This window comes from Staurois parvus, unplaced genomic scaffold, assembly GCF_062004578.1.
Source record: "Staurois parvus isolate SC_StPar_1 unplaced genomic scaffold, SC_StPar_1.0 ptg000282l, whole genome shotgun sequence".
NCBI lineage: Eukaryota > Metazoa > Chordata > Amphibia > Anura > Ranidae > Staurois > Staurois parvus.
Window position 1 is genome coordinate 5,321,402 of NW_028318078.1, and position 26,435 is coordinate 5,347,836.

Below are 26,435 nucleotides of genomic sequence, written 5' to 3' on the forward strand. Positions count from 1 at the left end.
ATAAAATATTAAATTAAAAGAAAAAAAAGGGGGAGAACCTCTGAGGAAATCGAGGATGGAAAAGGATCTGGGGGTCCAAGTAGATGACAGGTTCAGCAACAGGTATGCAATGCAAAGCTACAGCAAGTAGGGCTAGCAGACTATTAGCATATGATAAAAAGGGGTTTCTACTCAAGAGATAAGACTATAATTCTACCACTTTACAAAACTCTAGTTTAACCACATCTTGAGTATGCTATCCATTCCTGGTCACCCATCCTCAGGATGAATTTGGTTGAGCTGAAGAGAGTCCAGAGAAGGGCAACAAAACTAATATGGGGCTGGAGGACCTCAGTTACGTGGAACGACTACAAGCATTAAATTAATTCTCCCTTGAGAAGAAGTGCTTAGGAGGGGATATGTTGGCAATATACAAATCTTTAAATGGTGACTCTAGCATTGGAAGGAAACTATTTAATCTAAGGTGGCTAAAGAAGACACGCTGCCACAGAATGAAGTAAGATTAGAAGTGGTTCAAATCTTCATTTACATAAGGGGTTCTTTAACCTCCCTAGCGGTCTGATTATGTCCATATTTCTGTGCTCAAAGCGGTACATTTTTTTGCATGGAAATATGTTGTTTTTTTATTGTAGGCCTGTAATTTTTAGGAATAACTCAGTGAAATCTGTCCGAACAAGAGTCTAGTAAACATCCCGGGTATGATAAAATTTGAAACACGAAATCATAAATTATAATTTAATAAATAATCATAAAAATAATAATATAATAATAAATTTAATTCAATAATGTAATCAAACCAAAAACACTGAAATTTGAAATAGACGCCAAGTTCGCACATCACTGAGCTCAGTAGCAGAATTGTTTTCAGTGTCTGATGACGAATTTCCCCACGAATCATTATCACTCAATTCTTCAAATGGTTCTAATTTACTATCACTGTTCTCTATCCGGTCTAAAACCGGTTTTGACCTAAAGGGACACTTTTTGGACGCCATGGACGTTTCTGTTTCAAGGCAGAAAGGATGGTAAAAATGCAGGCAGGGCACAGGACAAAGCACTCGGGACAAAATGTATGTGAAATGGTTTGATACAGTAATGGAATACTATCAAATTTTAGTGTATTATGTGTTTGTAAAATTTTGACATTTTTTAATTTCCTGTCGGTTCCGTCCCCCATACGTCCCGACGCTTGCAGGGAATGGAACCTGGAAGACGGATGCCAGCATCGGCCGGAGGACATTACAGGGGACACTGCAGGGGGGACATTGCGGGAGCGCATGACGAGGTAAGTGATACAGGGATCCCAGAGCAACGCTGCATGGTATTCCCGAGTGTAGCTCGGGGTTACCGCTTCTGGTACTGAAAGTTAATCCTGAGCTACACTTGGGAATACCGCCAAGGAGGTTAATGTTGGAGCAGTAAGGATACTGAACTCCCTTCCACAGTTGGTGGTGTCAATGGAGAGAATAAGCAAATAAAAAAAAAGGTTTAACTGTATTTCTTAGTGAACACAATGTACAGGGATATTGAATATGGTAATGACATAAAAACACACACACACGGTTGAATTGGAAGGACTGGTGTCTTTGTTCAGCCTTACTAACTATGGTGTCCGTTTATGACACAGAGAATAGCTGCGATTCAACGGATCTCAGCTATTCTCTGGTCATTCACAGTTTATGACACTCAGGAGAGCATGTCAGCCGTTCGCTGGAGATCTGTGTTCTCCCTCCAGATTCTCCAGCCCAGAGCTGGAGAATCAGAGGGACCGCAAACTAAGCAGAGATAATTTACCTCTGTTTAGTAAACTGATCTTTTACTGTAATCTCGCGAGATTATAGTAAAATCAGCCGTTTTCCAGAGTTTATAGACCGTTCTCCAGCGTTTGGAGACCGTTCTCCCTTTGTTCGGAGAACTGCTTCATAAACTGCATTCACAGGAGAAATGTGTTCTCCGAGAATGCCGGAGAACTGAGCAGCGATCTATTACCGCTGGTTCATAAACGGACACCTATGTAACTACAATATGTAACTATCTCCAGGAAAAGATTGTTGAAGTTAGATTGTTGAATAAAGTTAGATGAGAAGTGGTTCAAACCATCAACTGCATAAGGGGTTCTTTAATGTTAGAGCAGTAAGGATATGGAACTCCTTTCCCCAGTTGGTGGTGTCAGTGGGGAGAGTAAGTAAATTAAAACTTTTAAATGTATTTCTTAATGAATACAATGTACAGGGAAATTGAAAATGGTAATGACATAAACACACAAACACACGCTCAAGTTGAATTGGATAGACTGGTGTCTTTGTTCAGCTTTACTAACTATGTAACTACAATATGTAACTATCCACAGCCAGGAAAAGATTGTTTATTGTATGAAGACATCCTAGAATGACTTGTTGGAGAGGGGATAATTAACATCGGCAAGTTTGGTTAGTTCTTTTTGTATATGGACCCTAAGTATTTAACTGTAGAGGCTTACCATCAAAAGGAACCTGGTCTGTGTGAGTGGGTTCTGGGGTATAGGAAAATATTTAAACTTCAGTTTTGTCCTAGTTCACTTTAAAATTGATTTTAAAAAAATCCACATTTTTGTAATTCTTTTATAGTAAGAGTTATAGAAATAAGTGGGTAAGTGAACCACAGAAACAGATGTTGGGCAAACATCAGCATTTTATACTGATGATCTTTTATGATCATATGATAAATGTCAGGGTTGTTGTGTATGTCCACAGCTAAATGCAACATGAAATGCTATAATTTTAGCGTATATCCGGAAATCAATAATAGTTAGTGTAATGGGTCTGTAGCTACCACAGGCCATTGCATCCTTTCCTGGATTGGGTATGGGCCTCCATTGTTTGGGTTGGGAAATGCTAGGTATAAGTGATGGTACTGTTTAGGCTCTGGTCATAAAAGGAAAGAGGGCCTCTTTAAAAATTGTATAACATTTTGGTTCCTTCCATTTGAGCTTGGACTTTTCTCTGAACCAAAGATCTGATAGTTTCCTCCTCTAAAAAATGGGATATTCAGATGTTTCCTAACATTTGCAGGGATGGTAAGGCAGTGTTATGAATGTATTGTTGGATCTTAGGCCAAAGGGAAAGTGGGTCCATATTAGTGAAGTGTGGCTGGATATTGTTTAGTGTTTTACACTGGAGGAAACTAGTCTTATATTTGTTTTGTTGGTGTGATTGTTGGAGTTCTTAAGTACCAGAATGAAATTATTGGATGATTTCTGATGAAGAGCTCAAGCCAAAAGCTTTCCAGGCTTGTCCCTTGTGTTGGTGGAATAACTAACAGCTTGACAGTGGATTGATCTAAGATATCCTTCAGTGCATCCCTGACAGCAAATTTTCGAGGGGGAAGGGGGCAATCTGTCAGGTTTTGGATAGCCTCCCCCTCCTTCAGTGAAAGTTTTTAGAATCATGATGACATGTAATAGGAGACCTATATATATTTGGGCTTGCTAATTTCTTAATGCACTCAGCCAAAAGTTCACAGTGCAGTTAAAGGATAACAGCCTTTATTAAGGCCTAACATAGATCTATGTCACCTCATCGTGATGCTAACATCCACTGTTCAAGCCCTGAAGAAAGAGAAAGCTGTCCCCCAAAACATGTTGGCTATACTTGATACTGTTAACCAATAGATGTTTAAAAAAGACTGTTAAGTGAGCTTGTGTATTAGGCACTCCTCAATACCTATTACAGAATTTATCATTTGCTGAATGCTCCTTGTGTCGCGATCAGAGAGTTAGTAGCCAAGGACCATAACAAGGCCCATATACACTATACCTTCATCACATATGAAGGACGACACACTTTATTATATATTTTTCAAACCAAGTCTCTTTTCTGTTGTTCCAATGCTATCAAGCACATTAGACATCTGTCAAAGGTGAGTTTTTTTGGGGGGATATTTCCACCTACTTCCTGTCATGCCTCTTGGACAGAAGGTAAAGGAATCTGTCCTCAATGAAGGCAGCCAACAGTAAACACCTTATTGTGGCTAATAGGACGTGAGGAAGGATTGTTACATCCAAAGGTAAGTTCAGTGTGAACAAAGTCTCAACCGATCTATGGCTCTCCAGACGACACCGACTGTGTGCACGGTGAAATAATGGGGGTACAGATTACGCACTCACCAGATGCGCAACCTTTGTGCGCTTTTCTATAACATAAAGACCTCCAATCACTCAACTAGGGTCTGGTCAGATCTGGTCAGGTCCCCTTCTTTCTCCAACACCTTGCGATCAGCCTTCTCCTTAAATAATCACCGCTCTCCGAATAAACCTGGCTCCCGCAGGAGCTCAGAAAAAAGCAAAGGAGGCCAATAGTGCAATATGTCTACGGGTGCATTTATTCCCACATATAGACAAAGAGTACAATGTATGGAGTAAGTAGAATAGAAATACTGACCCAATATATGGTTGCCGCCGGGACCCCTCGTGGTGCCGGCGGTGTTAGCGTCAAACAGCTGAAGCCTGACACTGGCGCGTTTCGAGCGACAGCTCTTAGTCAAAGGGTTTTTGGCTATCAGCTGCTGACGCCGCTCTGTCCTTTAAATAAGGGGAATAATGCACGCATCGTTAACATGCGCCATTTTCCCAAGGATAGATGTCCTCAAAACCGGGCGCCATTTTGGCGTAGTCCTTGTAACCGCGCATGCGCGAGCATACGTCGGAACGCAGAGGACATCTATGCAAGATCGCCGAAGGAAGGAATGTTGCCATAGGAACAAAACACACTGAGTGCAATCCTGAGGATCACTCAAAACAAGTGTATCTTATCCAAGAATGTATTATTATAACTTCTATATTTCAAAAATTAAAAGGTCAAATCATCCTATAAAAAGAAAAGAAAAAAACGGACTTTATTACCCAGGTCCTCAAATACAAACCATGATTTATCAGGCTAAATCTAAATTAATGGCAACATATATCCTAGGTGATCCTCTATATATAATAACAAATCCCATCATGTAATTTCTTAACTATAAAACGTCGTATTAAAATCAATATAAAATATCATATAATGGATACTCATAGGATACAATAAAACTATATAATTGTCATAAAATTCCATGTTATGTGACTAACATCCAATCATAATAATATTATAAAATGTGTATCCAATGCGAGTATCCAACCACTCATAGTATTATGTACAGACACAGCAATATACACATGTAGAGATATATAATAGATGGAAATATACCCCATAAAATATAACAATCTATGTCTTAAAATATATGATGTCTATAAAATATATTTAGACATCCACACAAAGCATATGTGAAAACATTATACAAATACGTGGAATTATCCCGACACTATATAGTATATCTAAAAATTTATTTATTAAAATATCTAAAAATCTAAAAAATTTAAAAAATTTATCAAAGAAAATAGACTTCGCCATAACCAGAAATGAGATAATATAATGCCCTCTTTAGCATATTTTCAGACGCAAGAAAACCAAATACCAAATTATATATATATACACGGGAATATAGTAAGTCTCTACCAGTCAGAATTTGTTAGCTATTATCTATGAAGCAATTCAAATCTAATTCTATGTTAAGCCCCTTAGGACGCATAGAGTCCATCTGGAAGATCCACTTGGTTTCCATCTGCGACACTGCTCTCTTCTTATTAGTGCCCCTCCAGTGTGATTGAACTGCATCTATTCCCACAAACATCAAAGAGGATGGATCTCTATTGTGGTGTGTTCTATAGTGCATAGAAAGCGAATGATCTTTAAAGCCCTTCTTCACATTATTGACATGTTCCCTAAGTCTATCTTTAAGTTTTCTAGTCGTGCGTCCAATGTACTGTTTCTTGCAGGGACACTGCAAGAGATAAACAACGTATCTACTATTGCAAGAAATAAAATTCTTAATCTTAAGGTTTTTCCTGTGATGGTAGAGGTGAAATCCTCAATTTTACGTTTCCTTTTACCATTACAAGTGCATATAAAACGCACCTGTTACATGGAAAAAAACCTTTTATATCCCCAAATAAAGATACAGACTGTGGAGGGTTGATGACATTTGGGGCAATGAGGTTTCTCAGAGTCTGTGCCTTTCTATATATTATTTCCGGTTTTTCTGGCAGAATTTTTGTTAAGACTGGATCCGCTTTTAAAATTTTCCAATTTTGATTTATTATTTTAGATATTGTTTTATACTGTCTGGAAAACGTGGTTATGAAAGGGCAGACTTTTGGTGGCTTATATGAAGTATTATTAGCCAATAACGCTTCTCTATTCATGTGTGCTACATTTTGAATAATCTGAGTAAGATGCGTTTCCTCATATCCCTTCTCCATAAATCTACTTTTCAAAATATCGGCTTGGGATAAATAAGTGTCTACAGAGGTACAATTTCGCCTTATTCTAAGAAATTGTCCTTTCGGTATGTTTGAGAGCCACAAAGGGTGGTGGCAACTATTAACGGGAATATATCCATTTCTATCTGCTGATTTAAAGAAAGATGAAGTTATAATCTTATTATCCGAATTCATTGATGTCAAATCCAGAAAATTAACTTTGGTTTTACTATATTCGAATGTTAATTTGATGTTCAGGGTATTGTTATTGAGCGTCCCAAAAAAATTTATTAAGGTTTGTTCGTCTCCTTTCCATACAAGGAGGATGTCATCAATATATCGTTTGTAAAAATATAATTCTGGCCAATCTCTGGCATATACGACATCCTCCTCCCATCTGGCCATAAACAGGTTGGCCAGACTCGGAGCGAATTTGGCTCCCATAGCGACACCCCTTGTTTGTAAATAAAAGGAGCCATCAAACCAGAAATAATTTCTGGTCATGGCGAAATCCAAAAGTGTTAAGATAAAATTTTGGTGTAAAACTGTTAAAGCAGATTCATCAAGGTAAAATTTTACAGCCTGCATGCCTTCTAAATGGTCAATGCTGGTATAAAGAGACGTGACATCAGCAGTGACTAAAAATGTATTATCATCTATAGAAAGATCTCTTATATCTTGTAGGACCTGTTTGGTATCCCTCAGATATGAGGGTGTTTTCCGTACCAACGGCTGTAAAAAATAATCGATATATTGACCGACTTTTCTTTGATAAATTTTTTAGATTTTTAGATATTTTAATAAATAAATTTTTAGATATACTATATAGTGTCGGGATAATTCCACGTATTTGTATAATGTTTTCACATATGCTTTGTGTGGATGTCTAAATATATTTTATAGACATCATATATTTTAAGACATAGATTGTTATATTTTATGGGGTATATTTCCATCTATTATATATCTCTACATGTGTATATTGCTGTGTCTGTACATAATACTATGAGTGGTTGGATACTCGCATTGGATACACATTTTATAATATTATTATGATTGGATGTTAGTCACATAACATGGAATTTTATGACAATTATATAGTTTTATTGTATCCTATGAGTATCCATTATATGATATTTTATATTGATTTTAATACGACGTTTTATAGTTAAGAAATTACATGATGGGATTTGTTATTATATATAGAGGATCACCTAGGATATATGTTGCCATTAATTTAGATTTAGCCTGATAAATCATGGTTTGTATTTGAGGACCTGGGTAATAAAGTCCGTTTTTTTCTTTTCTTTTTATAGGATGATTTGACCTTTTAATTTTTGAAATATAGAAGTTATAATAATACATTCTTGGATAAGATACACTTGTTTTGAGTGATCCTCAGGATTGCACTCAGTGTGTTTTGTTCCTATGGCAACATTCCATCCTTCGGCGATCTTGCATAGATGTCCTCTACGTTCCGACGTATGCTCGCGCATGCGCGGTTACAAGGACTACGCCAAAATGGCGCCCGGTTTTGAGGACATCTATCCTTGGGAAAATGGCGCATGTTAACGATGCGTGCATTATTCCCCTTATTTAAAGGACAGAGCGGCGTCAGCAGCTGATAGCCAAAAACCCTTTGACTAAGAGCTGTCGCTCGAAACGCGTCAGTGTCAGGCTTCAGCTGTTTGACGCTAACACCGCCGGCACCACGAGGGGTCCCGGCGGCAACCATATATTGGGTCAGTATTTCTATTCTACTTACTCCATACATTGTACTCTTTGTCTATATGTGGGAATAAATGCACCCGTAGACATATTGCACTATTGGCCTCCTTTGCTTTTTTCTGAGCTCCTGCGGGAGCCAGGTTTATTCGGAGAGCGGTGATTATTTAAGGAGAAGGCTGATCGCAAGGTGTTGGAGAAAGAAGGGGACCTGACCAGATCTGACCAGACCCTAGTTGAGTGATTGGAGGTCTTTATGTTATAGAAAAGCGCACAAAGGTTGCGCATCTGGTGAGTGCGTAATCTGTACCCCCATTATTTCACCGTGCACACAGTCGGTGTCGCCTGGAGAGCCATAGATCGGTTGAGACTTTGTTCACATCCTCACGCTGAACTTACCTTTGGATGTAACAATCCTTCCTCACGTCCTATTAGCCACAATATAGTGGCGTATATCTGTATGCACAATGTCACCTTATACGTTTGCATGAATTTGTACATGTATATACACTTTTGTCTATTTGTGTGCTAGCGCTGCACCTTTTTATATATTATTGTCTGTTGGAAGGTCTTATACGGTGCCTTTGGTGTACAGCTGCTGCTATTTTGGAAGGCGCTCGCTTATTTATATGTTTTTAACAGTAAACACCTGTCAAAGATTTTATTTCCATTCTGTAAAAAAAAAAAAAACATTTTTGACTGGAGTTCCACTTTAAAAGTGATTGGACCTTACCGAAAAAAAAAAAATCTGGAGCCCCCTTTTGTGTTGAAAATTTTCCAGAACAAGGTCATCTGTTCCAACTTGTAATAATCAGCTCAGTACTGCTAAACCAATTTGTTGGACGGTTTCTTTTTAAGATAACATAGATGCAGCTTTGCAAAGACTTTTTACAACTGGTGCCAAACGTTTGTACAACTGAAATTTCAGATGATGACAGCAACAGATACAAACTCACGTTATTAATACACGCAACCTGCCACACAGGTGTCTTTCTGAAAATCTAAGGTTACTTAATAGCAATGAGTCCCAGAGAAAACTGGCTGGTGAACAAGCATCGATATTAAATACATGAAAATGGAACTGTCTTATCTGTAAAGAATGGTAAAATCCCAGATGTCTTTTAAATTGCAAACTATCTGAGGAATTTACGACTTACAGGGAACTAAGATCAGCATGTCTCCCTTCTATATACAGAACTAAACAGCAACACCACTAAGCAGGCACTGGTAGAAAGGATTGTGGTCATATGGACTTCAGTTGTAGACTCTACAAAGTAAATTTTATTAGCTCAATGTTAGGCACATTTCCATGTAACTCATACAATACAATTTCAAGTATTCTTGAAAATGATAAATAAAAATATCTTACATAGGCAAAAATAACCCTGAAGGCTATTGTGCGAAGAGACTAAAGGAACCAAAATGCTCTCCACTAAACCAGCATGTAGCATGTCTGATTCCAGCACATATTCCAAAAGTAGGGGGATTATTCCTGCTTTTAGGGAGTTTGTGTTTACTTCTACCCTAGTCAATACACGCATATTTTGTCTTTAGATCAGCTCTGATATTCTTTTAAGCTGGCCATACATGATTAGATTTTTGTTCGGACATTTGTACAGAAATCCAGAAACAATTATTCATTAGAATGTTCTTTCTTGTCATGGTTGAGTCAGCTACTTCAAAAGTTCTTAAAATGTCGTCCAAAGCTGATATCTAAATAGAATCTCAGATGTATTAAACAGGTTCCATTACAGTACATTTTATTTCCTAAACAAAAACCACATTCACAGTTTGAATTACCTTCATTTGAGAAAAAATGTTCATCCTGCTCCTTCAATTGTTTTCATCACTACCATCAAAAATGAACACTGACTTGACCCCACTAACCATTAGGATATCGAATGAATGTTCTGAAAACAAACATTTTCTAAATAAATTCTTCTGTCTATGGCCAGCATATGCACTGTGCTTTCAGTGGACAGCATGCCATCCATTGAGAGAGCTGTGCCATGATTTTGACTTCCCCATGTATGTGCAAGAGAGACGTCATTGCGTCAGCCATTCAAACGACCGGAGTCCGTGTATCTGGAAGGAAGACCACGTGAAGACCTGTCAGTGGTGACAGCATGCTGCCGGAAGGATCTGTTTTTTAGGTAAGTCTGTTGTAATGTGCTAGTATGCGGTTAACTACCACTTTATGACCAAAGGCAGGTTACTGTTTACTATGGGTATTCTTTAGTTATTTACAAGTATGTTTGCTTTTAAATGTTTTTTCCGGCTTGGTGTATTTTTTTGGAATTGCATAAAATAAGATTTTTGATTATTTCTGTGCAGCAACTTGTTTTAGGAATGCTTTCTTTATTTTTTGTGGATGTACACCAGAGTGGTGTGATCCCCATAATGAAAATTCATTTCAGGATAGTGGATGCAGACATGCAACTCATTCTTTGTTTTGTTGCTGGGTGGTGGGCTGCCTCGCACGTATCCACACCGAGCAACCGAGAAAATCCTCAACCTAACGCTGACCTTCTGGGCAATACAGGACTTTGCCCGACGACTCTCCCCAATATGTGGGTGGTGGGCGGAGACCGACCTCTGGTCCACCATCCTGGCTGTGTGCTTCATCCTGCACACTCCTAGGAGTTCCAGACACTGGGCACCTTCACCAGGCCTGACAGCCAGGGGACACCGGTAGAACTCAGGCTCACACTCTTCAGAGCAACATCCTTACCAAATACAGGCACCACAAGTCTGGATATGGTTAACATTTGTTCATTGGATGCCTCAATTAATCATGGCTCAAAAAGAACAACACAGTTCAGTCATATAATGGACTCTTGGCCGCAGGCCCTGCCAATGGCTGCTCTTGTTCTTGCAGTTAGATGGGTCTATGATCTTTCTGACTCAGGATGGGGGAAACGGAAGGGTAAACTAGTTCCATGGCTCTCTCTTCTCTCACCTGGAACTAGGATGGGGAACCCCAGGCCACCTTTCTCTCCCCCAGGAGGGGAGAGAGTAGGAGCACAGCATATGGATATTGATGCTTCCTTTTCCTCTGCAGTCTGACTCACCCCTCTCCTAGGTCCTGCCTAGTCTCCCAGCCTTCTCCTAGGTGGAGGAGGTACCTTAAAGGGAAACCCACTCTACCACCCGCTTACATTTTTACACCATGGTTAACTGTACATCCAGAACTGCTGAGGTATAGCACATATACAGGCTAGTATATAGCCATTTGTTCCAAACTGCACACAGCTGTTTTGGGCTTGTTGGACATCATCGGTGTACTGCATGGAAACAAAACCTTCTATGGATTAGAGCCTGGGACCAATGGGAAATTATAAACCTTAATCTTAAATTGAGAAGGTAGAAGGAGAGGCTAACTAGCAAACTGATATTTAAATATTCCCTCCAATTTTCTCCCTGTGGTCCTGCATTCCCTTTATCATAAATCACTGTGCAAATACATTTTTTTCTATTTTTCTTTATAAGCGATCAAGTGACCACAAAGCTCTGGGGGGTTCCATCCTCATCTGAAGTAACTGCTCCAACTCTTCTCCCTCTTACCAAAGGATAACCACTAGTGGATGATCTGTGATGAAAGGCATGTTCAGGCTTTGCGGAGGAATGGGGAGTGGATATTTAAATGTCAGTTTGTAATTTCCTACTACTTCCTACTTCCTACTCCAGAGAACCAATACATAGCACAACAAAGCATTCTTATAACAGAAAGTTTTCACATGGCTTATTTCATCATATACCCCAAAAAGCAAGGAATTATTTTTCATTTCAAAATAGTGTGTGAAGTCACGTAAATCACTCCTTTTCACCCCATGGCTAACTGTACATCCCAAACCACTGGTGTATTAGCACACATACTGTGCTACCAATAGAAAAAATGAAAAGCAGATGTATTCAGTCTGCTACAATGATAAATGCAGCCTCCCTATGATTTAGCAACATTCCAAAAAATTTGAGTTTACTTTATGTGATTATAATATTTAAGGCTGAGCTTCAGGCAGCAATATATGTACACTCTGTAGCTTTGTTTTAATAATAAAAAAATAGTTATTTAAAGGCAACTAGTGCAAGTACCTGATAATGACTTGGTATCAGTCTCCTGCAATCCCCTACAAACTAGAACTCAAACTAGGAGATTAAGGAAGGACAGCTGAGAACCAATCAAGTGAGCTGTATGCAAATGTGATGCTATGGAACAAGATGACAGTAAAAGTGATCAAGAAGGATGACCTCAACAGTCTACTGCCATTCCTTCAATGTCCAGTCAGCATTCTGGGGGTAGGGAGGTGATGGCGATCTTAGGGGAAATAGCAATTGCATAGGATAAAACCTTATTCAATTGCTACGGTTTTTCTCAGATGGGCTGGCATTACAGCTTTCTGCCCATTCATCCTATCTTCTCACTCATCCATTCTCCATGCTTTTAGTATTTGCACTCTTGTAACTCAAGGGTGAATGTCTAGGAAGGAAACCACTGTCAAAATTATTCATTGGACAAACAAATCTCCACTGCACATAGTCCATGTCTATGGCTACTTTCCAATGCGAAAGTTCTCTTTGAACATTAATTAACAAAAATAAATGTATGTCTTCTATATAGATTGTTTTCAAGATAACATTTAAGGGGAGATTTACTAAAACTGTAACACTCTGGTGCAGATTAGTTTCTATGCAGAGTTGCAGTTTTAGTAAATCCCCCCCTTAATGTCTCATTTTGTTCGCTCCCCAGTATCATTAGCTATACACAGATAGATGGTTTCATGAAATGGTGAACTGGGAGGGGGGGTATCTGATCAGAAAAGAAAAACAAAATAAAGGAAGACTGCCCTCAGCAAAATATAAAAGTCACACAAAGCATTATATGTGTATAATATGGAAAAGCCGTATTTGTAGCAGCTAATGCCAAGATCCTGTCTGATTGTGCCTGGGGTAGTGGAAAGCTTCCAAACATGTGCATAATTAGCTATTCCTACCACATATTTTTATGTGGTTAAGAATTCACAGACAACATGCATTCTTACGCAAATGAGGGGTATCACCTAATTAGACATGTAGGTGTGGAGTTAGATAGAAGTATTTATAAGCCAGCTGTAGGGCAAAGAGTAAAAATTCAAAATATAAGTATGGATTACCTGAGCCAATAAATCAGCCTTTCTCAACCTTTTCAACACAGAGGAACCCTTAAAATAACTTTCCAGTCTCAGGGAACCCCTGCTAAAAATTACTATATCTACAACTCATGATACATTAGTCTGAGGTTCAGTGGGAAGAATGTGAGTTACACTTTTGGACATTGGGAAGAGTTACGCCTTTCAAGATAGCTAAAAAGATCAATGGTGTCAGTGGGAACTTATCTGAGAGGCACAAATTGGTCATTACTCAAGGAACCCCTAGCAATCTCTCGAGGAACCCTAGTTAAGAATCCCGCAATAAGTATTAATCACTTATGCTTTAAAAATGAAAAGAAAAAGAAAAAAATGGCTATAGAAGGTTAAAACCCATCTCCGGAATTAACTTTTCCTGAAGACATGGTCCCCAGCTTTTGTACAAAAAAATTGCAGTACCCTCTTCAATATTCTTCAGCACTCACCTCTCTGGTACTGCTCCTCTTCTGGGTTGGTGACAGTGGACATTATTCAACCCTCTTCCTGTCAGTGCACGGTGTCAGGGAACTGCCCCCTGAGGAGACAGCATCACAGCACCTTGCACTCACAAAAATGGTGTAGGGAGAGGTGCTGCTTGAAAGCCCCAAGTGCCATACCCTCACTGCTACTACTTTATTCCAGTACAGTAGAAGGATGCAAAATAGGACCTATTAGTGAACTAATGTAAAGGCAGCACTCTGATAGGATCATCCCTCTGTTTTCCTCTCCTGTAAGCAGGCATTATGCTATCACTGTGCAAATCAGCACAGGGCTGATTAGCTACGACTAGTCCAGGTGCTACTAATTGGTCCCTTGTGCTGGCCCTTCTTCTGCCAGCTTACATGCTACTGTTCTTAGGATTAGCGGAGGCTGATATCAAGACATATTTATGAGCTCATGCTACTGTATATTTTATTTTTAGGTTCAATACATTTTTATTAAAATAGTAAACAATAATACAGGAAAAGAAGATGTATACAAATATATTTATACAGTAGCTATGATTATGATATAATATGCTTATCATGTTATCATTCATAAGTCAAAGTTTTTTATTGGACATGGGTGGCAGGTGGTATAGAGCAGTGAACTTCAAAGTGTGGCCCAGGGGCCAGATGTGGCCCTTTGTCTATCTTTAGTCAGCTTTTGGGCTATTATTCTTCCTTCTGATAAAAGGCACTATTGTCCCCACTGATACCAACAGCGTGGCATAATTTCTGCCACTGACATCAACAATGGGCCATTATTCCTCCCACTGACACCAACAATGGGGTACTATTCCTCCACCTAATACCAGAGATGGGGCATTGTTTACTCCCACTGACTCCACAATAGTTTTTACTCTTACTGACCACAGTCTCCCCCCCCAAAGTCTAAAGAACAGCAAATCAGCTTTTGTTTAGAAAGTTTGGAGACCCCTGTATAGAGGACCGCCAAACCTTTGCCAGAGTCTGTTTGGCTGCAGTGAATAGAAGCGTCAAGAGTCTAAATTAATTTTTTGGTGCATTTGGGAGAATTTAAATTAATAATGCTTCTTTTGGAGTTCCACCTTAAATGTTGTACTCTGTGATTTATAGTTACCTTCTAAAAGAGATTTTTAAAGATCAGTTGGCCATAAAGTCCTTATGCCACCCTTTATCTAATTGAAAATACTTTCATTGCTGAGGCAGAAGCTATACAACTTTATGTGACTGTGGCATTATTAGGAGTAACACAGATACAATCATAGCTTTACCAATAAGTTGAAAAGAACAGATATTAATTCAGTGCAGAATGTGTACTATACACACAAGTATCTTGAGCGCTATGTTTTGCTTGATTGAATGGCCACAGTAAAAGCCTCATCAGCCTTCAAACAAAAGAGCCGCCGCGTATATTGAGGTAAATGGTAAAACATGAGTCTGCCAGAATCCACTTTCATGATGAAAGGAGAGGAGACACTGGACGAGATAATGACATTAATGTTCTGAGTCTCCGCTTCCTGAGAGCTATTTTAAGTTGATACAGCAATTAACCCTTATTTGCTAATTTAATACATTTTACTAAGAGAAGAACCTTCCAAACATTCAGAATCAATTCCAAGCCACATGCTCATTGCATGCTTAACCTTGACCAAATATTCCAGTTCAGTTTCAATCTGCAGAGAACAAAAGGGGTGAGGATACACAATGCTTTTCTCATGCATGCATTGGGGCTTGTTTTATCAAAGCAAAATGCAAACGTGTGCAATTAACCATGGTAACCAATCAGTTTTCAGCTTGCAGTTTAATTAAAACAATGAAAAATCTCTGGTTGGTAACTATGAGTTACTCAGAAGTGTAGAAAAAGGCATAGTAGGGGTTGTGGTTGCAACTGGGCCCTCTGTTCCTATATGCCCTTAGGGCCTCCCTACCTATGCACCATTTGTGCATTACCATAGCCTCACGCAAGCTTGTAGTTGAATCACTTTCCCTTGAGAAGAGGGACATACTGTGAAAGATAGAGTAAGTGGTTGGAATAGAAAGGAGCTAGGTGCAGAGATTATGAGAGTTGCAATTTTTGGTACAGGAATTAATGAAAGTGTTAACTGCAGAGAAAGTTATAGATGAAGTAAATATCAAGCCTGCTAAAGTGGTCACAAGACAAGGAGTTCTGCACTGTGATCCAGAAGTGTTTGTATTCACCACTGGGGATACTGCATTTTACTTTTTCTAGGGAGGATGTTTCAAAAAGAAACGTGAGCATCTGGTGTCAGGTTTTCTCAGCTATACAGTATTATCCTTAGCTGATAATAGAACTCTTTTCACTCCTAACAGTCTTATCTTCATATATTCCATATACTAGTGCTTCAGGCCAGTCCAACAATGGCACTATTATACTCTTCTGCTATATAATTATGAGTACTTACTGTACTTATGTATTAGATACTTACCAAATGTTACTGTACTGTTATATAATTATGAGTGCAATCACTAAAAAAGCAGTTTGAAGTGAGTAATCTGCACTCTAAATGTTTTGCCTTGGTAACCTTTCTTAAAGATTTATAACACTGGCAGTGTAATAGCTATATGACAATAGTTTTTCTGACAATCCAATATAGGTTTACATGAAAAATCAAATTTTATTTTGTGAGTGCTGACTGTCTGCCTACCATCTCTTTCCACAACTTCCTGGATTACCTGCATGCTTTGCTATTTACTTTTCATATTTAAGGACAACATATCCCATGGTACCATGCTACCTGCAAGTAGTGATTCCTGATTCTGCCTTCTGAAGCTCTCAGCAGCTATGCAGTTCAGAAGGCTCTGCGAATTGTGTGCCATAGCCGTGCCTACTCACTAGACATAGTGAGTATGTGCCTCCAATTTCAAGGACGTAAATGTGTGGGGATCTTCAAAGAGTAATTTTTTTAAATATCAAGATTGTTCACAATAGAAGGAGAAGACTGGACATAATTGAAATGCAATGTGGAAATTAATATATAATTTTACATTTAGATCATAGATACACTTTAAATCACACAGCATCAAAAGTCACTCCAGCATATGCAACACTCAGGGCTGCTAATAAGGGGGTACCACCAGTCCTACTGTTCAGAATCCGGTGCAAGCACGGGGGCCAAGGCAGCAGGGGGAATCGGATGTGGGCTAGGTGGGTGACCAAGGTGATCAGTGCGGGTTGGTGCAATTACTGGAACTGATTCCCTGTGTGGCTCTCTCTGCAGCAGCTGAAAGCCAAATTATTCTTCTCTCCCTCCAGCTGACTTTCAGCTGCTGCAGGGAGAGTCACACTCCGATTCCCACAGCTGTCTGGTCTGCCCTGTGAGCCCCTGTCCCCTGCAGTGCTGGTGGCTTCCCTCTTCTCCTCTCTCACCTGTTTTCAGCTGCTGCAGGGGGAAAATACAAAGGGTCAGTTCTAGTACATGCCTCCACCAGCCACACTAATCACCCTCCTTGTTCATATCTGATGCCCTCTGCTGCCCTGCCTTTGTGTGTGCCCCTTTCCCCAACAGCGCTACCATCCATTTTTAGGGTGGAAGATGTAACATGTTCCAGCATCTGCAGCCTTGCCCCATCCTCTCCCTGCACCCCTTGTCACAATTCATAAATAGTGCGGACGTGTGGTGCTCCGCCCACATGGGTGCATCATTCATTCACAGTTTCCTGTAAATTAATGTCTACAAGTACCTTCAGCTATTGCAGCTAGAACTGACAGTTTGTAGTTCTCAATGAATCCATCGATCTTCCTTCTTCAGGTAACCGCCTGCCCCTATGAGGTATGAATGACAATATCCTAAGTCTGTAGGAGCCCAAAAGTGCACTTGTGATCTACTGATCACAGATGCAATTCTCTGCGGCTTCCTCCTTAGAAAAAAAATAAATAAATGCACATTTTCTTACCTGCAAGAAAATGTGCATTTATTTATTTATTTATTTCTAAAGGTGAACAGATCCTTTGACTCAATACAGTTTTAGATTTAGCTGGAATTTTGTAAGTTATGTTGTTTGTATCCGCTAACATTGATTTTAGTGTATTTTTAGTGAAAATATCATGTTGGTTTTTTTGGGGGGCATGTCATGTGAGCTGTATGGGGCCTCATGATTTCTAACAGCAATCCTGACAACACTATTCAATAATGTGTACTTACATATTTATTTATATATGATCTTTCTATTATCTTAATGTTTTTCAGTTGGAACTGTGACTTATGGTTACTGGTGCTGGCGACTACAAATAACAGAAAAGCGAAACATGCATTTATAATGATTAACACATAAGTATGGCTATCCAGTATACAAAATGATTCATTTTGCAGCACAGGCAAGGCAAGACTGTATGATTATTTTCGTTGACTATCCGTGCATTAAGAAATTAACATAAATACAGTAATTCCATTTAACAGAATTTCTGTCGCCTCTGGGTTTTAAATTCTAATAATATCACAATATGTTTATGCTTCAATAACCAGCAGCATTGATACATGTACATAGATGATAATTTTTTTTTTTTTTACCTATGTGCATACATATTTAGGACAGTAGAAATGCTCTTGGGTTGCAACAACACTTTCAACGTTCCAGAGTAAATTAAACACCTGCAAATTAATACGTGCTTGCCCTTTAGCATTCTAAAGTAGGTATTATGCCACAATGAGTACAGTGTGTTCCACAGCATTTCTTATGAAAGGATAAAGATTTATTAGTTCCATTAAGAGCCAACCATTTGGCACTATATGAGACACTTACATGCTCTGGTGTTAAGCATTGTTCCTTGTCTCTTCAGATGTCTTCCTTCTCCTCCTCAAGTTCCTCCTTTCCCTATTGGGCTCAGTATAGATCAAAGTTCTTGGGCTTCTCTCTCTAGGCAAAGGTTGGATAGATGATCAATGTACAGCATGAGATCTTGTTGTGACGATGTGACTCCGGCAGAGACGGGATTATCTGAAGGAACAAGACACATATAGAAATGTATATTCAATATTTCATTGATTTTGAATTGGTTAGAACCCAAAGAAATGTTATTAGGCTTTTAAATATTTTTTTTTTCCCAAACAAGTTTTATTAAATTATGTCAGCAAATACAAAGTCAGACCTTATCGAGTGTGAATAAGGTACATTTCAAAGGTGTTTACATTAGAGCCAATGGTCAGAATCACAGAATGGGGTATACATTGTTCTATTGTTAACAAGTCAGATCTTTAAAGCGTAGAGGAACGTAAATAACAGTAGCCCTTAAAATCATTACAGAAAGTACAACAAATATGTAATGGCTTGAAGGCCCCCCGATCCCAGAAACTGCAACTTCTTGATATAGATGTCGGAGGTATCAACTTCCATAGGGCATTACCAAGTTCAACTCAACTATTTGCACTGTGGCCACTTCTGTCCTCCTAGTATATGGCTAATCTGATAATCGGGAGACAGAAGTCAGAAAAGGGTAAGAGATTAAAAAAAGGGGGGGGGGGAAGAGAGAGTGACAGGAGGAGAAAAAGGTTGAGTAATCTAAGAGTTGTGTTGGAGGGGGATGAAGAGATTTGTCAGAGAGGTGGGTCTGCGGCTGACATCTGAGCCATCCTAAAGGATACAGAAGGGGAGGGGGGACATGTGTCACCCCATGCACCTCAGTGTGGGCTTCTTGAAATATAATCATTTCTTTATGTAGGAAAAGGGGGTGGAAGGCCAATTTTACAATGCCTGAATACTGTATGTGGTGTATTCTATAGGGCTTTTAAATATTGTATCATGTTTATAAAAGAATTGTCAGCATCATATCCTCAGATCACCTGGTTTATCTGCTCATTACAGGAACAAAAGAGCCAGGGGAAAGATTCACCAGACACTTTAGTGGTGGCTGATATTTCTTAAAGCTGAACTCCAGACAGATATAAAATGAACACATTAATACAGCTCTGTAACCATTAACTACCTAAGCTCTGGTAATTGCGTGGTCATGCAAGACTGTAACCAAATGAATTTTTTATCATTTTTATTTCACATATAGAGCTTATTTTTATGGTATTTGTATTTCTACTTTCGGTTATAAAACATATCCAATTACAAAAATAAAAAAATCTAATTTCTTCATAAATTTAGGCCAAAGTGTATTTTGCTACATGTCTTTGGTAAAAGAAAAATCCCAATAAGTGTATATTAATTGGTTTGTGCAAGAGGTATAGCATCTACAAAATGATGATATACATACTAGAATTTACACAGCTATGACACTACACCAGTAATGGTGGTGTTCAGCGACCTATAGTGGGACTGTGATAGTGTGGCAGGCAATCTGGTGCTAGCTGACGCTGGCTGGGAGGTACACTAACTAAGTGACACTGACATCAACACAGGGATCAGTGCTAATCATGTACACTGGCACTGTACTAATAACACTGGCTGGGAAGATATCCGGTCAGCCCCCACTTTGTCTGCCTTTAGGCAATCTTTGATAACTCACTTATTCAGGGATGCCTACCCCACCTTCACCTTAGAACTGTATTTGAGCCACCTCCATCAGAACATCGCCTGCAACTATCACCTTTTGTATCACCTCCCCCTTCCTTCAGATTGTAAGCTCTACAAGCAGGGTCCTCCTATTCCTTCTGTACTGAAATGTATTGTAATTGTACTGTCTCCCTTTATATTATAAAGCGCTGCGCAAACTGTTGGTGCTATATAAATCCTGTATTATAATATTAATAATAATAATAAAGGGTTTAACATCTAGAGGCAATCAAAGGGTTAACTGTGTGCCTAATAATGTATAATGTGTGTTATATGTGCTGCTTTTACTTTACTGTATGGCTGTTTATTCTCCCAATAAACAGCCAGATTGCTGTTTCTTGTACACGGAATTCTGTGTACACAAAACCCTGTGTGTGATTGGACACAGCTGATCAGCTAACTTTAGCCAAAATCATTGGCTGAAATCAATTGCCAAACTCGTGTTGTGTCCAATCACCAGACCCAGAAGAAAGATTGCGACATACAGTTATGTCGCCTGGCCTGGAACTGCTGCTCATAGTACAACTACTGTGGGCAGGCAACAAAATTAAACTTGGTGTCAGCCTCTTGAAGTTTAATGTAAAAAAATTAAGATTTTATTTATCTGGGTGTTTTACATATAATTATGTTGGTAAAAGAAAATAAAATTCAAGGGTTTGATAGTGGCAGAATAGTGTACACAGTGCACTGTGGCAAAACATTTTTCCTAACAAATTCATTCAAGACCATGTTGCAAGAATAAATACACCCTAATGAAAGTCTTAGGAGCAAAGCTACATTTTAGACAACAAAATCCTAATTAACAAGAATTCAACTACAGGTGAGTCTAGCTATTCATTAATCAGGTGTCCAGCAGACAGTTGATTATAAAAGGGAATTATTTAACAAAGAAAACCCCTTCCCATTTCATGCTGTCAGCAATGGCACCACATGGAAGAGAAATGTCACAAGGCCTGAGAAAGAAAATTTCTTTACACAAGAAAGGTGAAGGCTACAAGAAGATCAGCAAATCTTTACTTATCAGTCAAAATACTGTAACAAACGTGATGCAAAAATTTAACAAAGACGGAACTGCAACCACCTCACAGAGATGTCCAGCCCATCCATGGAAGTTAACACCCCAACAGGAGAGTCTTTTGATGAGAAGGGTTGAGGAAATGCACCATGCAAGTTCACTGAAGTTGGCTAAATTGGAATTGGAAAGCCAAACTGGGATGATTGTTTCCCGGACACAATATGGTGTACACTACAGAGGAATGGCATGAATGGGTGTCATCCACGAAGGAAGCCTCTCCTAAAGCCCATGCACAAAAAAGTCCACCTAGGATTTGCCAGGACCCATACTGAAAAAGAAGAAGACTACTGGGACTCTGTACTCTGGAGTGATGAGACCAAGATAAATGTTTTTGGAACTGATGGCTTCAAAACTGTATGGAATTGCAAAGGTGAGGAGTACAAAGAAAAATGCATAGTTCCTACAATGAAACATGGTGGTGGCAGTGTCCTTCTGTGGGGCTGCATGAGTGCTGCTGGTGTTGAGGAGCTGCATTTCATTGATGGTATCATGAATTCACAGATGTACTGCTCTATAATGAAAGAGAAGATGCTACCATCGCTCTGTGACCTTGGTTGTCGTGCACCTTTCCAACATGACAATGATCCAAAACACACATCTAAGGCCACTTTTGCATTTCTGAAGAAGAACAGGATGAAAGTGATTCAATGGCCAAGTATGTCTCCTAATCTGAACCCAATTGAACACCTATGGGGGATTCTGAAGAGACAAGTTGAGCATGACTCTCCATCCAGCATCCATGCTTGTTCTTGAAGAATGGAAAAATTAGATGTTGCAATATGTCATCAAATTGCTCATTCCATTCCTAGAAGACTTGGTGCTGTCCTTACAAATCATGGAGGTCATCCAAAATACTAGATATAGTTGTTTTTGTTGTGGGGTGTATTCATTTTCGCATGAACTAATTAAGTAAAACTGAAGATGTTGTAATCTAAGTTATATTAACCTTACTTTCATGTAATGAGCTAAACAAATGTTCTCTAAAACACAGTTTTATAAAAATTTTAGAAATTGTTCATTGAGATATTGATCCAAAACTTACTTTTCAAAAGGGGTGTACTCATTAATGCTGAGCACTGTAGGTATTCATTACAATACACACACAGAAAACAGCCAGTTGTGATAATATATGGGTAATAAATGCACAAATGAGACAATATGTGGGCACAAAATAGGCAATGGTGACTATATGGGGGCAACAAACTGGCAATCTTGATAATATCAAACCAAAAGTTTCTCCTCCTTCTTTCCCCAGCAAAAAAATCCTCCCTCATCCCCCAACCCCAGCAAAAGTCTCCAGGTAAAAAGTCATTTTTCTCCAGCAAAACCTTCGACCAGCAAAGTCAAAACCCCACCCCAGTAAAACCCCTACCTACAAAATCCCTTCTCTCTAGCAACACCCCCCCCCCCCCCGACACACACACACACACACACATACACACACCTTAGCAAAGCCCCTCTGCCCAAGAAAAACCCCAGTGGCAAGGCCCTCCCTTCCATAAAAAAAAAACCAACAGCATCCCTGCCTTTCTCTTTCCCCAGTAGATGCCCACCTTACACTAGAGTAAGGGAAGTCATCCTATTATTAACTGCTTTATTTTACTAATATTCAGAAACTGATTATGTGATTAATATAATCATCTATTTTGCCTATCCACTATCCAACAAGGCGTCTAGTCCATGTTTCACTGTGTGCATGATTATATATATCTTCATGATTATATGCTTATCTTCAGGCTAGAATGGTACGGAATCCCATACCTATTAAGTGTTTGGGGAGGAGGCCCCTTTTTTGTCCCCTATGTTCTCCTTCAATGCTCACTGACATATATGCTGATAATAACATAGCAAACCCAAAAGTCCTTGTACTACAGGAATACCAAACCATACGCCTGGTGTACAAGACATCTTTGGGAAAAGTAAAACCTCTTTTAAAAAACATGTAGCATTCCTGATGTTAGAACTGAGGATCAGCACTGGACAGCTCAACAAATACCATGGTTTATCAATAATAATTGTTAATTTTTTTACTCAGTGCAGACTTAAAGTGTTACTAAACCCAGGACCCTGCATTCACTATATCTGGTCTCCCACAGTACACAGAACATGGAAGTGCAATTATTTTAGTAAATATAAACTGCTAAATACCTTTTCTCATCAGCAGTTAGAGCTGTCTTGTTACTTCTATCAGTGTCCAGCCAAACACATGTTAAAGCTTTTAGGAGGAGTTGCTCTAGGAGGATGCAGAACCCCTAACCTCTGTCTGGACAGAGCTGACTAGCCCTGTGCTGATCACATGCACTCTCCCAAGAAAAAAAAAAAACCTCTCTAGCCATACACACCAAACTGGGCATGTGCAGTATCTCCACATGATTTGTCTTAACAGGAGATAAGAGGGGGACACTGGAAGAAGGGGAGGGTCAGAGAGGTCAGGATCAAACAGCGTTTTTACACAATACAGAGGATGATCACCCTTTAGGTTCCACAGTGAGTATACCAAGCATGCTTTATGACATACTGTATGCCTTACTGATTTTACTGTTGTGGGTTTAGTAACACTTTAAAAATACAAAACATAAGCTCTAATGCATGCACTGTTCCCCCCTCTCTTCCTTCAGTCAGAGCAGTAAAAAATAAAGCATTTTTTTTGCCCAACTCCAGATAAAATATTGTATAAAGGCAGCCCCCGAGTTACAAACATCTGACTTATATATGACTTGTACTTAGGAACGGAGGCAGCGTGATGTCATGCTGGTCCTGGAAACTGCCAGGTGGCGATCTTGCTGCTCACCACATGCTGCAATCTACTGTCCAGTGGACCTGTCGGCAATCCCACATCACTGCATGGTCAGTTAACCCTTTCCTATGCTATCCAAAACTTGAAAATATTTTTTTGGCTGAAGTTACACTTAAAAATTGTACCTGCTCCAACTTACATACAAATTCATCTCAAGAACAAACCTACAGAACCCGGGACTGCCTGTATAATTTTTATTTGTGAAGAAATTGTGCAAGGTGTAGGGCCTCAATCAACTTTTTACTGGTGTATAAGTCCCTAACTGTAAGATTTCTACCCACTTTCTGTCCAGTTCATGGAAGTCAAACGGAACAGGAACTGAGAGGAAATCTTCCCAAAGCAGAAGCAGCAATAAAACACAATTTCTAGTAAAATAAGGATGGTTCAGAACCTCTGTCAGGAATTATTGCTATTTGTGTCCTCATGATGGAACTTTCCCATCACTTCCTACCTAGCTAACAGTCATCAGACCAAAAGGGGGAATACATTTCTTTATAGGTGAAACAGGCAGAATTTAAACTCTGACAAAAAATGTAACCAGTGAAAACCCCTCTTTTAATTCCTAAGTGCAGAACCAAATGCAATTTGCTTTGCTAAAGTGAGACTAGTATGAGATGATTGGTTTGTATGGGTTACTGTACTTAGGATGTAGCACATCCCGTGCTTATCTAAATGTTCTATCAAATGCTGATAATACGGTAGTTCAATTCTGAGTGACATCCTGTCCAGTGGGAGACACTGAACTTAGAAATCCTACCCATAATGGCTAATACCAAATAACATTATGTCGGGCTTAGAAATACAGAGAAAATTTTAATATGGAATATTTTATGTATGGTCAAGCTACACCAACTCACTTACGGTTGTAAATGTTATTATAATTTCCATCATAATATTAAAATGCTTTAAAAACCTGTGCACGTTGCTAGCAAAGAAAACAGTTTAGGCGGTCCCTACAGCTGTAAAACTGCTCAGCCATTTCACTTTTTAAAAAAATGAAAATTTACTTGACCTGCAGTTGGTTTCCCATTTCCTATACCAGCTAATTATATTCCTACTACAAACATCCTACTGTTGGCCTGATAACTGCTAATAAGCATTTAATTACATTTTATATGTTGTTGCTTCGTTATGAACTCTCTACTATATTATATGAAACCCTGTCACAGGTTAGTGCTGGAATTCCTTATAACCTCTAAAATTTTTAGGTCAAGGACAGATCTGGAGAAGAATGTACACAAATATGACACAACATTTAGGAAGCCCTAGGTGAGCCCATTGATATGTCACATAACCTTCTGTGGCTTCAAAATGTAAAAGTAACCTTTACCCTTATACATTTAAACACTATAATTATGTAATTAAAAGCAATTATGTAATTCACAGTCCAACATTTTACACTATAGGAGGCATGTTAGATGCTTGGATTGGTGACCTCTGAAGGCTTTGCACACCAGACTCAAACAATGAGCCTTTAAATTGACATGGAAGCACAATCTGATTTCAACATCTGCACAGATTATACAATTAAAAGTGGAACTGGTAGATTGTTGAAATCATTAGTGAGGAATGTTTGCCATAGAAAGAGCTTGTGCCTACTAATGTTCACAATTGTAAACTCCTTCCCTGCCTCCTTCCTATACACACAACATCCCCTGGGACAAGCACAGTATAAAAATACATTATGGACCCTTTAAAAGGCCATTATCATTTGAAGGAACTGGGCCTTTTTGTAAACATTGTTGGATTTCTTAAACAAATGTCATTATTCTTAGCTGAAAACTTACTCTCTGTAAATTAAAATATATTGCTACATGGCAGAAACCAATTCAGCTGCTTGTAGCCAAGGAGACATGTGTTAAGCTGCCTGTGCTATAGCAGCCCCATTTCCATGTCTACAATAAATGAAGCTTATCAGAGGGATTCAAGAGGTAGCAAATGTACCACTCCTAAAACCAACAAAATCTGTAAAATTATATTGGAGAGGTTTGTAGATATATATGAGGTCCTTAGAAATATCAGAGAAGGGCCCCCAGCTTCCCAAACTCCATCTGAAATATTTCCAGATTGGTCAACAGCTTCGGTGGCTTCATACCAATGATGGCAACCTTAGGAAAAATGAGCACTTGAACAGCCTACTGTCCTCCCAACATAGCCATGTTAGTCTTATCCAAACCCTGCCCCTCCTCCTTAACAAAAAACTTGCAAGGTCAACATGGCCAAATGTCCATGTTTGTAGAATACTCCTTAGCAGTTCACAGACTGCTTGGAGTTGGTTGAGCCTGCACAAATGACTGGCATCTAACATCAATTTACAAAAAAGGATATTGGGGAACAGAAGAAAGAGCAGATAAGGGCAACGAAAATG

The 26,435-nt window shown here is 39.0% G+C and overlaps 1 protein-coding gene across 11 annotated transcripts in view; it reads right to left on the bottom strand.

Moving 5' to 3' along the window:
* ERC2 (ELKS/RAB6-interacting/CAST family member 2) overlaps positions 1–26,435 on the bottom strand; it is a 1,463,345-nt gene that overhangs the window by 159,965 nt on the left and 1,276,945 nt on the right. For 10 of the 11 annotated variants that reach the window (XM_089681887.1, XM_089681886.1, XM_089681885.1 and 7 more), the window contains one exon: positions 18,441–18,635. In XM_089681887.1, coding sequence (XP_089538013.1) covers positions 18,555–18,635 — 81 coding nt within the window. In that variant the 3' untranslated portion in view covers positions 18,441–18,554. Of the gene's footprint in view, positions 1–18,440; positions 18,636–26,435 lie in introns of those variants that run through there. The other variant, XM_089681880.1, reaches the window with a different exon arrangement.